Source organism: Erpetoichthys calabaricus, chromosome 4, assembly GCF_900747795.2.
Source record: "Erpetoichthys calabaricus chromosome 4, fErpCal1.3, whole genome shotgun sequence".
Lineage (NCBI taxonomy): Eukaryota > Metazoa > Chordata > Cladistia > Polypteriformes > Polypteridae > Erpetoichthys > Erpetoichthys calabaricus.
In genome coordinates, this window is record NC_041397.2 from 160448026 (window position 1) to 160464411 (window position 16386).

At 36.8% G+C, this 16386-nt stretch overlaps 1 protein-coding gene across 5 annotated transcripts in view; it reads right to left on the reverse strand.

Moving 5' to 3' along the window:
• LOC114641433 (TIAM Rac1 associated GEF 1) overlaps positions 1–16386 on the reverse strand; it is a 471138-nt gene that overhangs the window by 199919 nt on the left and 254833 nt on the right. For all 5 annotated transcript variants that reach the window (XM_051925737.1, XM_051925739.1, XM_051925738.1 and 2 more), the window contains exon 11: positions 2823–2927. In XM_051925737.1, the coding sequence (XP_051781697.1) occupies positions 2823–2927 (105 nt within the window). The remainder of the gene's footprint in view (positions 1–2822; positions 2928–16386) is intronic.

Here is a 16386-nt window from a genome sequence, read left to right on the forward strand (position 1 = left end):
AGGCACTCCAGTTTCCTCCCACAGTCCAAAGACATGCAGGTTAGGTGGATTGGTGATTCTAAATTGGCCCTAGTGTGTGCTTGGTGTGTGGTTGTGTGTTTGTGTGTGTCCTGCGGTGGGTTGGCACCCTGCCCGGGATTGGTTCCTGCCTTGTGCCCTGTGTTGGCTGGGATTGGCTCCAGCATACCCCCGTGACCCTGTGTTTGGATTCAGCGGGTTGGAAAATGGATGGATGGATGGATATATACAGTATATATATATATATATATATATATATATATATATATATATAGTTCCTCTATGTTACAAAACTAATCAAGCCTGTCACTGATGTGGACCTCCAAGCACTTATAGGAGTGCACCACCTCTACATCCACTCCCTGAATAATGACCAGACAGAGAGACTCTTTGGTGTTGCGAAAGTCAATAATCAGTTCCATGGATATTTTTATGCACCAAAAAAAAAAAAGGTCTCCACATTACTCCTATTCTCTGTTTAATCTCCATATAAATACACCACATAAGTGCAGAATCAACTAAGAATTTCAGCATACTGGTGTTATAATCAGAAAAACAGAAAAAGAGACAGAACTGTTCCTTGCGGTGCTCCAGTTTCTTGTATCTATATCAGAGAGACAGTGCTTGGACCTCACAAACTACAAGCTGCCCGAGAGATAGTCCATTATCCAAGGTACCATAGTCTTATTTACCTGCTTATCTCTGAGCTTACCCCTTAACAGGGATAGTTGAAAAGTACTGAGAGCACTGGAGAAATCAAAAATCTTTACAGTGTTGCCAGCTTTGTTCAGTTGAGAATAAGCCTTGTGTAGCAGAAATATAACAGCATCCTCCAGAACAATCTTTGACCATAAGGCAAACTACAGTGGGTCCCAGAGGGTCTATCTCAAGAGGACTTATATAGTCCAAGACCAGTCTCTCAAATGTCTTCATGGTGTGAAAAGTGTCACTGATTTAAAAGTATATATATATCTTTTGTATAAATATTTGTATGTTTTCTATTTTGTTTACTGAGCTGTGTTTTTAGTGTTGCAGTTTTGTGTATGTTACCAGAAAGTTAACATAATATTCTCAGATCATCACAATGCAATTCAAGATTGCAAATGGCTCGAGTCTATCCCAGCACTACTCAGGGCAAATGAAGAAACAGTGTACTGGTTTAATAATTTTCTGTATTTCTCTTTAAACATTTTAATGCAGTCTTTAATAGGTTTAGGGTGAAAGGCTGGATAATAGTCTCTGCTGTGGTAATGGTCTTAATGAAAATATTGTTATTAACTGTTAGACAAGAATAGAACAGATGCAACCTAATCAGAGTTCAACTGTGCCAACCATAATGCTCATCTATAATCACAATGACACTAGGCCTGGCCTGGGACACCTATTGTACTTCTTTAACTGAAGGATATAGATGAAATTTAAATTACAGAATTTCTTATTTTAATTAACAGGTATGTAAAATCTCAACACTAGGTGGTTATCAGAGTTGATAGATGACACCAAGAGGACAAAATGTTCTCCATCTCCAAATCCCTAAACTGTATACAATCCAAGAATTTTATCTTGATTTTCTGTCTAGATAAATTGCAAGTACAAGCGAAAGTGAAGTCCTCAATCTGAAAAACAAAAAATTCAAGTGACAACAAGATACCACGAAGACCTGATTCACCAATGTCTATGTGTCTGCTTATATTCCTTCAATGATGTCTTTTACATGTAGCAAGACATTACACTGGCTGTTATTGACTGAAATCAAAGGCTTCTTCATTTTGGGCGCATACATCTTCAGCATGACACTGCCAGATCTAAACATTAACGTGGCGAATTGCTCGCAATTGTTCTTACCTCTGCACCATTCAAGAACATGTATAAACTTCCTGTTGATTGACATTTGAGCTTGGGTTTTTAACTCATTGACAGTAACATATAAATCAAATGCTTTTTTTTTTCTTTGGTTATATTCTTGAATAAAAGCACACTTTTTTTTCTTTGGTTATATTCTTGAATAAAAGCACACGTGTTTATTTGATATTTAGACTAAAGTCTTCACACATTATACACTTCATGTCATTATCAGCAAAACATGGAAAAAGTTTCTGCTTTAGGTATGTGTTCAGCATTTCTTGCCTCACATTTCTTTTCATTCTACACTTATCCAGATCTTTGTAGACACGGAACACAGCTGAAATGCATGTATTTTAATTAATGATATACTGTATTATTTACCATATACAACTCCAAGCACCACACATTCAGATAAGGAGCCTTGGCTTGAGCTGGGAGAACTTTTTGCTGGAGTTGAGCTCCGTCAAGGTGGAGGATGGGACAATAGGCTGCTTGCTGCTTGTGCTGATCGACACATTTACAAAACAAAAGACACTGATGGAGAGGTGCGAAGGGATTTAAGGTGGGATTCTAGTGTTAAACCAGCATTTGAGGAAATGCAGGGGTTTCTCTTTCCTCATAGGGATCACCCAGCTTTCCAACAACACTGGTTAACATTATACCAGAAAACAATGTCTTCAGCAGGTTCAGATGTATCTCATTCAACCATAGAATCAACTTAGCCACTACCTAGACTCTTAATTACAGCACTTATTTCAGCCATAAAAAATTGATTTAAATCCACCAAATGCTTCTAACATATTAAGGATGCCCCAGTTTAAAGAATACACAATATGCTCTTCGAAGGACAACAAATCTTGACCACTGCTAACTTAATAAAAGAAAACTCTTAAATATTTAAATGAATTAGTTTTAAAAATGCCTTGCAAAATGCATGTAATGCAATGAAAAAAGCTTACCAGTTCACTGATGACCTCTCTCCTTTTGGGTATATAATATCGCTCTTCATTGTTGATTAAAAACTTCAGTTGCAGATAATGTTTAGTCGGATCCAAATTATAAGTCTAGGAAAGATAAGTCAGTGTAAGGTATATATCTAGATTTAATGGTTAATTTGCTTAGAATTTATATTTTCTGACAAATATAAACCTTAACCAGATTGTTAATGCTATTCTATCTGAATGAGTAAAGTACTATAAGAAGACTTTATAAAAGTGAAGTAGAAAACCATAACTGCTATTGTCATTACTGCTTATATATTATCTCATTATGTCTATTAATATAAGTTTACATTAGTAAAGGGTACAGTACATACAAATTTATTGTTTTTATCTTCTTTTAAAAAGCATATCTTCATTTTAAAAAACAATTGCACCAATGTATTTTTTAAATTTTTTTGTGAAAGAATAACAAGTTATATAAATGTAACTGTTGCCAAAGCAAGTTTAGATAAATATTATCAACTAGATGTAGAACTTTCTCTCTCCTGCTGGTGTTATGAATAAAAGCATCATGCCAAACCAGTTCAAAGTCTTTGAGAGGATTTTTTTTTCTCCAAACAAGAAACCTAAATTTTTGCCAGGAGTAAGAAAAAAATGTTTAGGGATTAGACCAATCAAAAGCAAGAAATCTACAAACAAATTCAAATGAATGCTTATGTGATCCTTAGAAAATACATCCTTGCAGTGTGTAAGAGACAATCTTAGAAAGTTAGTGCTTTAAGTTAAACTCATATTAGTATTTGCTTAATTTGAAAAGAGTATCATTTTCTTTCATAGCTATAGAATATGGTACAGCCTTTACCCCCAGTAGTTAATATGAGATATAACTTTCTTACCTATATCTGTAATGCAGTGTGTTAATTAAGTCAGTGTGTTTTGGAATAGGCTCATTGCTAGCATGGACTGAAAGACCCATTTGCAGTATATAAATGGGACAGGCATACAGTTTTCTGACCGTTTAGAAATGGTTCAACTGTATGAGAAAACATAACAAACAAACAAGACATATAAGCTTCTCTTAAACAAGAACTTTTCTTTATTTTGCAAATCCAATTTTTTCTATTTTTGTGTAAACTGTTATACCTTGGATTTTTACTAAAGCTTGTAAAAACAAAAATGTGGAATTATTTCAACGTGTCATACTTTTGCCAGAAACCCATGAAGCATACTAAAGCTGCAGAACTTTGGTAATTTTGGTTAAATGCAGCTACACAGTGTATTTTAAAAAATATCTAAGAGTATTTAGTCTAGTAACTATCCAGCACAGGGATATTTATTAGAATCCCCCTGTCTGAATGTGTGTGTGTCCTACCACTCCCAGATCACCAAATAGTATACTTTGCAGTACTCTCTAATACAGTACAATCACTTGGAAGTAGTACACCAAGCATTTCTGGGTATGGACACAGATGTTCTGGTGCATGAAGTTTGCTTCTTCTTACCTTTCCTTAATATTATGCATGTCATGATCTAACACTATAGTTAAAAGTGTGACGTTTCACTATAGTAGGAACTGTCTGTCACAGTAAAGTATCTATTTCGTTAATTTGGACATCAGCAATGTTGGAGCTCCTGTATATTTTGTTAACAAAAGCAATAATTTAGGCAAAAGCCTGGGTGTGGTCTTAGCTGAGTAAGGTCATGGAAGATTACTTTTGACATTCTGGTAAACTGAGGTATTCTGGCAAAGACAAAAATCTGTTTATAGCGGGAACAGAGAAATCTTAACTAGTAATGACTGCCAGAGCTCCATTCATCCATTTTCTAAGTTACACTAAGCTGAAACTGATCCTAGCAGCATCAAGTGAGCTTCACTACATCTGTATGGGACTCTTGCTTCTAAACTAAACAAAGGTGAGTACTTAATGTAAGTAAAAAGATTTACATTATTTCTACATATGATGTTTGTGTTTAGGGTTTGGTTTATAATTAATACACAATTCACAAATATGTTTCTGTAAAACAAGCTATGAAATCATATATATATTATGAATTTAAATTCTGATGTGATATGTAGATTTCGCCAATGCTTTCACTCTGAATTACAGTACATGCATGTTACTGAAATATGTCTCTGTGTGAATTCTTATTAAGAGAAGCATGTGCTTGCACAATACCATACAAAAATATTAAGAACCTACATTAGAAGCATGGGGTCTATGGATGGAAACATACCTGGAAGGTACCCCAATATATTAGTTGATACAGTGGCATACCATGAAAGAGAACTTTGTTACACACGTATACTCTCACTCAAAAAAGTCAACCCACTCACAATTAAACACTGTGACCAAACTAGAAATTTAATCGGTCTCTGTACCAAAATATAAACTGTAATACTTTGCTTCTATTGTAGTCAACACATCCTTCCTGGACCTCTTTCTATTTGTCCACAAAAGTCAAAAAAAGCACATGCTTGAACAAGGCTGGTGACTGTATTGATGTACTACACTTGTAAAATAATGCAATTACAATTTTGAAATAACACAATTAAAATTGTGTGTCAGGAATATGTTTCCATAATATGGAGTAAAAAAAGGGCAACAATAAAAATGACTTTTCACAGAAAATAATTTGGCAGTTGTTTCTGGATTTGAAAAGAACTGTGAAAACAAACACTTAAAAAAAGTAAACTGCAGTGACTTGGTGGGAAGGGGTTACATGGCAATGACGCAAGATGTGGTGAGAATCAATTACATTGTTGCAGAAAAGTGTGACATTTTCAAGAGTCCTAGTTTAGGATCCCATCCTGGTCAGGTTAGTGTTTGGCCACAGACAGGGAACACTCATTCACATTCTGGTACTTCTGGGTTTCCGCTCATATCCTGAAGAATTTTCCAAGAGGTATGAGAGCACTGTGCAAAACAATTAAACCACATGAACACGCATTCCTTTCAGAAGACAGTTTTGGCGACCTACAGTATCTGTCAGCTAATCTGGTGTATCAGAAGTACTATGTAACTAAATTAGTACTTTCTGTACACAATATTTGTAGTTTCTTTGCCAACAACTAATATTACTCGCAGGGAGAGTGGTGAAATGGTTAAGGCTTTGGACAACTGTCCATGAGTAAAGCATTCCTACACTAGATCAATTCCTGATTTTCCTAGTGATATGGCTTTTGTTGATGATCATTGCAAAACGCAAATTTATAGGAAAGTGTATTCTTTTGAATTGAAATGTGTAATCAGTTGAAATTATGTGAACTTTATGTATATATTATTATCATTAGATGTATATGATTTTAACATATTTACATTGCTCACTTAAGTACTGTAATTCATTTTTGATGTTTTTCATCAGTTGTATGTGGTCCCCCTTTAGTTTACAGATGTGAAACCATATGCAAAGCAGTGCCTGAAGTGGATACACACAAGTAACGATACCCTGTGTCATGGCTATTCAATTACAAATTATGTTGGGCCATATTTTCAAACCAAGTAATATAGTTGTGCCAGATATTTTCAGCGACTGGTAAGCAGCAGGTAATGACAAATTTTAAAGCAACACAAATTAATGTATTAAAAAACAAGCATTGTTTATTCATTGTTTCCCTTTTGAATTCAGCACACCAAAAAGTGCATTAACAAAAGAATAAAAAAAGCTATAACTGAACAGAATCTAAGGCAGTAGCAATATTTTAAATAAACATTTTAAATAAAAAAATAAACATTTTGGTCATATCTGACCTAGGCACATCTCAAAGTGCATTACAATAAAAAAGTTCACAGTATTAGCAATAACATGTGCTTCCCTTTCGAAATAAAATAAATATTTTGGTCATATATGACCCAGGCACATCACTAAGTGCATTTTACAGAATAAAAAAGAACTATCAATGCAATCAAAGCTATTAGTGCACAAATGCATAAAAAGTGTCCATAACAGTAACTAACACACATGAATACAACGTGTACTGCACACTGGGGGAACATTTGTTTGTTTTAAATGACCACATACGTGATTAGGTATGGCTTTTTACACATCCCATATAATGTTGATATTGTGATGTGTCTCGTTACTGCATGGGTTATGAGGACTGGAGTCATGGGTGAAAGCACTTTGTGAGGGCTCAGGAAACCTCCCTATAGAGAGCTGGGGTGAATGATAAAAGAGCAAAAAGAGGCAGAAAAGCATTCATCTATCTTTTTGTGTGATCCAATGAAGGAGCAGTAGACATCGTTTATAGCGCGGCACACCAAATCAAAAAGCCAATCAGCATTTTGAAGATTCCCTCAGGTAAGCAGCTCCTGTGTGTCTTATTCAATAGGTCATCACAGTATCATAGACTACTATGACCACTTCAAAACATATAACAACGTGCTGCATTGTGGGTTGAATGTTGCTTGGCTACCTGGAGTGTTACATCCATGGTCTGTACTACTGTAGGAATTTCTAAAGGCCTACGAAATTTGTTTTTCTCATTTTTACTCTGTGTTTCTTGCAGAAACTGAGGCTGGGTCACTCGAAAGTTGCTTCTGGACCACATGTGGCCCGTGGGACGCCATTTGAATAGGCCAGCCCTATGTATTACACTGATATATTAACATGAAAAGCAAGGAATGCAGAACAGTAACTTCAAGCAACACAACACAATTTCTATGGCTTTCTTGTTAAAAATTCAAGTGCCACAATCTAAAACTGTGACCGAAGACTGAGAGGATGATGGGGTGAATCCACATCCGGGGGCTAGAAATACATGAAGCAGAATGGATCACCCATGATGAGAGCTGGTATGCTTGGAATTACTGTTGGTATGCATCTAAGAGTACAGGTAATCAAAAGCAAAACATTTAGAACGACCAGCCCAGTTCAAGTTCCAAGGCAGAGAATTTCAGAGAGCAGGGCATTCCGATTAAAAGTAAGCAGATGCATATGTAACTGTAAACAATTTCAGAGGTTGGGATTGGTGGTCCCTTTTCAAAGTCTGTAGATGCAAATGTATACTACAATGGAGTAGCCTATGAGGGCCCTTTACATTCAAACTGATGCCCTCAGTCATGGGGTGTTTCTAGGATTTGCAGGTATCATGGTCTTAGTCCCCTCTTTGATTGTTGCGTGCGGCCTTACATGTATATAAAATTGAAGAGTGGCTTCCTGTTGGGCTTTCATGCACATTCATACAATGGTGTAACATTGATTAAGGGCTATAGTGAATATGATGGACAAAATAAGCAGAGGATTACCACTATTGTCATGAATATCACAGAGAAAATAATTTGGCACTGGGAGCATTAGATCAGGAACTTAAGACTGTGAAGCTCCTGCACCACTCCCAAAGCAACTACATCATCCCTGGATGGTCCCAGACATAACTTCCACCTTGAATTCGCAATCACTCTCTTTTTGCTTCTAATAAAGTAACACCTACTCACAGACACAGAACCTCGCATCAGCACTTAAGGTTTACAGCACTTGCTAACCATCAACCTGTGCATTTTCCTTGAGCTTCACTCAACTTTCCTTCCATGTCATAACTGACTGTAGACTCTTCAGTTGTTCCTCCACCCTATTGGTTAGTGCTGTTGTTTAGCCCATCAAACGCTTCTGGTCCATCCTTCAGTTGCATAAAGCATATAGTACAGTGCATGTAAGTTAGAACAATATTAATAGATAAAGAAAAAAAAGAATTTAAATTAACAACAAACACAACACAAGGGTCCTATTTTTTTTTCTATAGCGTCACACAATTTCAATCAAATCTGTCAAAGCATTTTTGAGATTTTGGGGAATTTAGGTTTTTAATTACAAGTGGGGTTTTTACCCGAAATATTGATATACTGAGATGTCCTTTCTTAGTTGGCACTTACTGCTCTAGATATACCATCCTGCCAAATTTGTTTCTGAACAAAATGGGAATTAGTGTTTTTGATGATGAGTAAGTGAATGAATCAGTCAGTTAGTCGGTCAGTCAATTTAGCATTATATATACAGTATATAGATTATTGACAACAAAGCACATACTGTAACACAATAACACAAACATATTAATGTTTTGCCTGTTGCACCTGCTTTCATATATAGAAATTAAGAAAATCCCTGGCTAACTATCACATGAATTTATTGGCATTTGCTTGTTTATGATATATCGGTTTAAAGCAATTCATGCATTCTATCTTGGGAAGTGTGCTGATATGCTGAAAGGTGTAAGAGGTCTTTTATTTACCTCTCAATTAACATAATTTACTTAAATCACAAAGAAACACACAAAACATAAACAAAATTATTGATCAAAAGCAGAATAACAGTAGAGCAAATTACAAAACAACAAAGATCTATATGAGTTATTACAACATTTTTACTTTTAATGCAAACTACAATAAGCCTATTCTTGTTTCAGTGTTGTTCAACTGCTACCTCATCAGAGAACTACTATGTTATGATTTTGGGCTTTTTGTTCTCTGGTCATATTTGTACCTGTTTTGTAGTTTTATTTTGGTTTTGGATCTATTTATTGTTATTTATTAACATTTTGGTCTCCATCATTTTGGTTATTATTTTTCTAATGAGCACCACAATTTTGTAAGGGGCCTCATTTATAAATGGTACATATGCACAAAAATGTTGTATACATCCATTTCCGCGCTAACATCCAGATGTATAAAAACTAAATTTGACAGAAAGCCAAGCACATTCTCACGGCACCACCAACCTTTGCATATTCATGTTTCTGCTTGGTTTTGCAAACTGGAGGCACCCAGCGTCAAAGCAGTGCTACTATTCCTGTGTGGTTTCCCTTTCTTTTTTAGATTGACATCCATGATGCGGGCTTTATCAAATACACTGAAATTAACCGCATACTGTTTATAAATTGAAGGCACCTGATTGTAATCAACCTGTAACAATATAATGGTGCACAGAATGGCCAAGCTATTCCAAATACCACAGCTGCTTTAGTGGTGCACTGAGAGTATTTTAACCCATTGTATCTGAGAGTGGAATCACAGCTCTAAGGCAGCTGATCAGAAAGCTCTACAGCGGGTTGTGTCGAGAGTGCAGAGGATTATCAGCCCTGGAGGACATTTATAGCACACACTGCAGCCTCAAGGAAGGCTACCAGCACCTGCAAGGATTCCACTCAGCCATGTGCACAGTCTATTTGAACCTCTCCCATTCAGCAAACTCTTCAGAGCCTTTCCTGTACAGACCTTGAGGCTCAGAAACAGCTTCATCCCAAGAGCTATAAACGCACTCAATCAGTCCAACAAGTGCTCCTGGTAGAACTGCTTGTACTTATAATTACAATGACCTCACTGTAAAATTGCACTACAGCTGTAATATTACACAACCTGAGCCACTTTATGAAATATTTGAACTATCTGCACAATAAGTACATGTATATTGTACTTATGCTTTCATACTGCATATTTTTCATTGTTTTCATTGTATCATTATTATTGCTATCATTTTATAGGAAAATAAGTTTATGGAGGATTTGCATATTGAATCTCATTACAGCAGACCCCCGCGAAGTCGCGGTTCATAGTTTGTGGCCTCAGTCATTCGCAGATTTTTTCTTAGAACCTATCTAATAATTGTTAGCAGAAACTGCAAATATCCTCCGCAATTTTTATGGCTTTTTTTCATGGCAATACTGTACTGTAGAGAGAACAGGAAGCAACTGTAAAGGAAAATGCAGCTTGGGATGGTGAAAGTAGCCAATAGAATTTGAAACTGCAACTCCCAGCAGTCCCTGCAGTGGCTCTGATTGGTCTTCTGCTCAGGGTGCTGGGGCTGTTGGGGTCAAAGGATGTCAGCACAGCTTTTAAAAAGGGGGCCAGTGACCAAAAGCAAAAAAAAGTTTTTGTAATTTGTGTTTCAAGTTCCTGTCTGTCTGCCTTCTGTTGGGTTACCTGTACTTATTCATTTTGTCCTGGATCGTTTCATGGTTGGCGTCTGGATTGTCTGCCGTCAGCCTGTGTACATGAGGACTGTAAGTGGATTCATGGCCATCTTGCAAAGAAAGGAATGCTCCTGAACCAGTCCACCCATCTTCACCATTTCAGGAACTACAGGTAGGACTATCTTTACATTCCCATTCAACATGCGGATCTCTGGACTATCTATTTTCATTATTACATTTCATTCGTTTCCATTTTTCATGATTTACTGAGTGTTTTGTTTGTGCTTTGTTGTATTTAATGTGTAATCACCGAAAGGGGAACAAGGGTGGTATCGTTGTTTTCATTTATTTCATTTGTTTTCATTACATTCTGTATTTGCTGTTTGATTACCGGTTTGCTTTGTTTTTGTCTCTGTTTGTGAGTACGTGCAGGTCGGGCCAAGGCTGGGTGCATCCATGGAATCTCCACCATAAAAAAATAAATCACTGTCTTCTCAACGGTGTGAATCTTAGCGGCACTAGAATTGACGGACGCTCCTCAAAAAAGTACCTCTTAAAAAACGCTGATAGACTACTTTCACATTACTCCCTTACTTGCTGGGCTTACTTGTGGCTGCTCTGTCACGTGAGACGTTACGCATACTTAAAAGCCTGAACAGCACCTATCCTTTTGGGGGTCCCACTACCGTTGTGCTCCCCTATGATGTTTGTCTATTCTTTAATTGAGAACTAACTGTATACTGAGCTCATTTTACTTCTGAAAGAGACATGTTTATTTGAAGTGTTTTAATAAAGTTCCTGTCTCTACAATCTCCTGTGTTTCTGTGCAATTCTGTGACCCAAGTGTGACACCTTGCAGCACTGCAGCCTCACTGTCCCTGGGATTGAGCCATTGCACTAGACTAGCCTGCAAGCATCAGCACTTACCTCTGTGTACTTGAGTGCAGTCACTTCAAGCGCAGTTGGCTTGGTGATTTACTGAATTTCATCCATGGCGTCACTTGCACCTTGTACATATTGTTCCAGTAGTTTTTTAAATAGTTTATACAGTTCATTAGCAGTGTGTAAAATGATCAGTGTTGCAGTAATTGTGATGCTCTTTGCATGAAAAAAAATGTGTTCCATTAAAATTTCACTTTTGTGACGTTAACTTAAAAAGTGCAGCAAAAAAGTATTTCGCGTCCACGGATGCATTAACCCCCAAGTATGTGGCAGTTTAAGGGTTAAAGCCACAAGATGCCGCCGAAACGGCGTGCACCTTCTAAGGCTTCTTGCAATGAAAACGTGCTTACATTAATTACAGTACATATAGCAGTAACTTCGGTATTTTACATTCTAACACTGCAGGAGACATAGCAGTACACTACTGTACAGTATACTGGTTTACCTTTACATTCTTTTTTTTTTAGGTAATGTATTAAGCTGAGTTTGAAATTAAAGTGTTTTGGGGCATATTTAGGGTTTAAACTATAAAAATAGGCTTTTTTAAACCACATCCAAAATTCACGGTTTTTCACAATTTGCTCTAGGAACGAAACCCCCGCGAAATTTGGGGGTGTACTGTATAGAATACAATGACAGTAAAGGAATTAAATTCAACAGAAGAGAGCACATATTTACAGATGAAGATGACTGGCTTCTAAGTCAATTTAGATTTCCAAGAGCTTCTTGGAGCTGTATGCTGTTAGAATACTCGGATGTATACTTATTATTATTTTTAAGTTGAAATGCATTAAAGTACGTATATAACATTATATAGATAAATTGTTAACTTAATTTAAATAATGTATATTGTTAATAATTAAACATATGGGGGTGTGGTGGCGCAGCTGTAGCGATGAGCTGGCGCCCCGTCTAGGGATTGTTCCGGCCTCATGCTGTATGTTTGCTGGGACTGGCGTGACCCTGGATGGACAGATGGACAGATGGATGGAATAATTAAACATGTATTACGAAGATTATTCAATGCTCCTTAAAAGCAGTTCTAAGCTCACAACTGGTTTGACATTTATTTCAGACCATATATTGTTGCAATTGGGTACATGGAGAAAGAAAACGGAAGGACAAGAATAGGGGGTTGTAACGTTTGACAGAGACGGTATTGCTGCAATAAATTATTTCATTGAGGGTCATGCACATTCTAGCAACCATTTTGCGGGAGTCAGGAACAATCCCTGGATGGGGGCACCAGCTCATCGCTACCACTGTGCTACCAATTTAAGCACAAAGTGATTCACACACATAGAATACAAAGCATTTAAAGTGCTACTTTAGTTACGATGGGATTTGAGAGACGCAAGTAAATTAAACATCAATTTTAAGATGAATTTTACGACATTCTTCTTTAACGATAAAATAGACAAGATTACAGTGGAAATTTCAAGGTTAAAGTCGATATTTCAACCATTTTTTTCATCACTGTGCCCCTATTTTTTTTCTTTTCTCTGTACCCTAATGTGCTTCCGTATGACACTCAGACAGGCTACAACTCGCCATTTCATGGCGACTTTGACATTTGACCACTTCTTTTTTATTTCAGGCACTGGGTGACTTTCTGAACTTGAACTTTCAAGTGTCTCCGCCACTCTGTATGACTCGATCAACTTCCTTTTGTTGCTTATATCACTGCTTAAGTCAACAAATAGTACGTTTTTCCTTTACTCCACTTTGCATTCACTGAAATTCTTTTTTTTTCCCCCTTGTGCTTTTGCCATTGTCTTTTCACAAAACGATGAACTTAAAGGGCTGTTTATGTTGATTTGCATATTCAAAGAGGCGCAAATCAGGGAGGAGTCGGGGTGGGGCAGCAGGCACGTGCACATGTGTTACATTTCACACTGACCAGGATTTATGGAGCTGAAGTGCGTGGAAGCTGGCTTATGCACGGTATTGTGTTTACGCACATTTCCACTTTTGTCCTTAACGCCATATTTTAGTGTGAATTCTACTCACTGCATTACATATGAGGCCCCAGACGATTACAAAAAAGTGGGCAACTCATGATGTTTCTGACCAGGTATTATTTAAAGGCAGTAGTATCAAGTTCTATTCCAAGTAGGGCTGGGCAAGATGGGTAAAAAATAAAATCTTAATTTTTCAGTGTTATGGACAATTTTTGATTTTCAAACAATAAAACAGAACTCAAAAATAGTTTCCTTTATTTTGAAACTATATGGAAACAACAATAACAAAAAAGCTACACTTCAGGGGTGTTATAAAAGTTAAATATAGAATAAATAATAAATATAAAATAAAACAAAATGCAGAAAAATAATTTAACAAATAAACCCCTTTGTTTGAGATAATGTGCAGTTAGTCTTAATTAACACCCTCTAACACCCTCAACTAAAAAGCCATAATGTTCCTAACAGAGTGGCTTGCTCTGTCCTGAAATCATACAGCAGAAAAGTTTTCAAACACAGTACGTGTTGTGGTGTGAAATTTTGCATGTAAGTTGATAAATATTGTGTATGTCTTTATTTGTAACTTAGACAAAGCAATGTAATATTAGTATTACATTATTGATAATAACAGCAATGGTTTCATGGTTAAGAACTCCCCCCCTTTTAGGAATGAGTCTTTGTAATTTTACGACAGGGGTGGAGGAAGTGCCTAAAACAAGCTTGGCAAATGTTTCTCTGCAGGACTCTCCCAATCACCCCCTACAGGAAAACCAGTCTGCTTAGCTGGCAAACATCAGCCCAACAAATGGTTTTGGGGGCAGGTGTGAAGGTATTCTGTACCCCACTGGTCTGAAATATGGCTGTTCCGAATTGGCTTGTATCAGAAGCCTTTAAAGCAGGGGTGTCGAACTCTAGGCCTGGAGGGCCGCAGTGGCTACAGGTTTTCATTCTAACCCTTTTCCTAATCAGTGACCAGGTTTTACTGTTAATTAACTTATTTTCCTTTCATTTTAATAGCCCTGTTTTTAATGATTCAGTGTTCTGAATTAATTTTTTTCTTCATTAAATGACAGCCAAACACAAATGAGACATGAAACAAGCCAAGAGTTGACCAGCTAAATTGGAGCTTCAAACTCCAACCAGTTTCACTCCAACAACTTTTTTAATGAGAAGCCAATTCTTGCTGTTAATTAAACTTGTTATTTAATTCCATGGCTCGTTGCTGCTCTCATTTTGCCACAGCAGACATTTCCAAAACTGTTGATTTTCTGTTTTTCCTAAGAACACTGTCAAAATGTTTTGTGATCAACCTTACTGAGATCACCACCTTTCTTTATTTTCAGAATTTCTGTGATGGGCACATGGTGGCTTGTTTTGTGTCTCATTATTGTTTGGCTGCTAATTAAGGAAAAAGAAACAACTAAGGGGCCTGAGTCAAGTTAATTAAAATTAAGACAAAAGAAGGCAATTAGCAGCAAAACTGGTCACTAACTCAGATGGTTAGAATGAAAACCTGCAGCCACCGTGGCCCTGCAGGACCAAAGATTGACACCCCTGCTTTAAAATACCATGATGCCCTATTGGATGTAGGGTTTGAACAGAGAATCTATAAATTTGCTTGCTTTACCCCTCCCTAGCTCTCTCTCTTACCAACTGATGAAGGAGCATCTCACACACCATGAACAGAAAAGGAAAACACAATGAAGAGCTCAGCTTGGCAGCCATATTGAGACAGGCATGTGGCCTGTTCTGAAGAAAACTAACCAAGAATGAGGACTTAACAAGAGACATTTTAAGAAACTAACAAGTCTGTGAGCCGCCTGAAACTACACATCAACATTTATCAGGTTGTATGGTTGCCAATATTGAAATATACTTTGCTTATTGTTATTATTTATGAATATTATTAATAATACATTATTTAAAGTGTAACTTAACTCCTGCTTGTCTTTTACTACACCTAATTGCCTGAGGTTATACAGTGGTGCAAAAAAGTATTTAGTCAGCCACCAATTGTGCAAGTTCTCCCACTTAAAAAGATGAGAGAGGCCTGTAATTTTCATCATAGGTATACCTCAACTATGAGAGACAAAATGAGAAAAAAAAATCCAGAAAATCACATTGGGCCAAAATACCAGCAACAGTTTGTGAAAACCTTGTGAAGACTTACAGAAAACGTTTGACCTCTGTCATTGCCAACAAAGGGTATATAACAAAGTATTGAGATGAACTTTTGTTATTGACCAAATACTTATTTTCCACTATAATTTGCAAATAAATTCTTTAAAAATCAGACAATGCGATATTCTGGATTTTTTTTTCTCATTTTCTCTCTCATAGTTGAGGTATACCTATGATGAAAATTACAGGCCTCTCTCATCTTTTTAAGTGGGAGAACTTGCACAATTGGTGGCTGACTAAATACTTTTTTGCCCCACTATAAATGTAGAAGGGAAGATGAGGAGAAGTTACAGTATATGGTACAAAACCTTTTAAACAGTGGTAAGCCTGTGTGATTTGAGGCATTCTGACGAGGGCTTCCAGTGTATCCATGGAAATGCTCCACAATATCTTAAAGAGCTCCTTATACTACAATCCACTACAAGAAACCTCCGTTTATGCAAATACCTACCGCCTTCGCCCCCCTGTGACCAAACTTCATACAATGGGTGACCGAGCCTTTGCAGCAGCAGATTGTGGGCTGTTTTAAAAAACAGCTAAAGACTTTTCTATTTAGGAAAGCTTATTAACAAGAATGCTATAATTATTTTTGTTT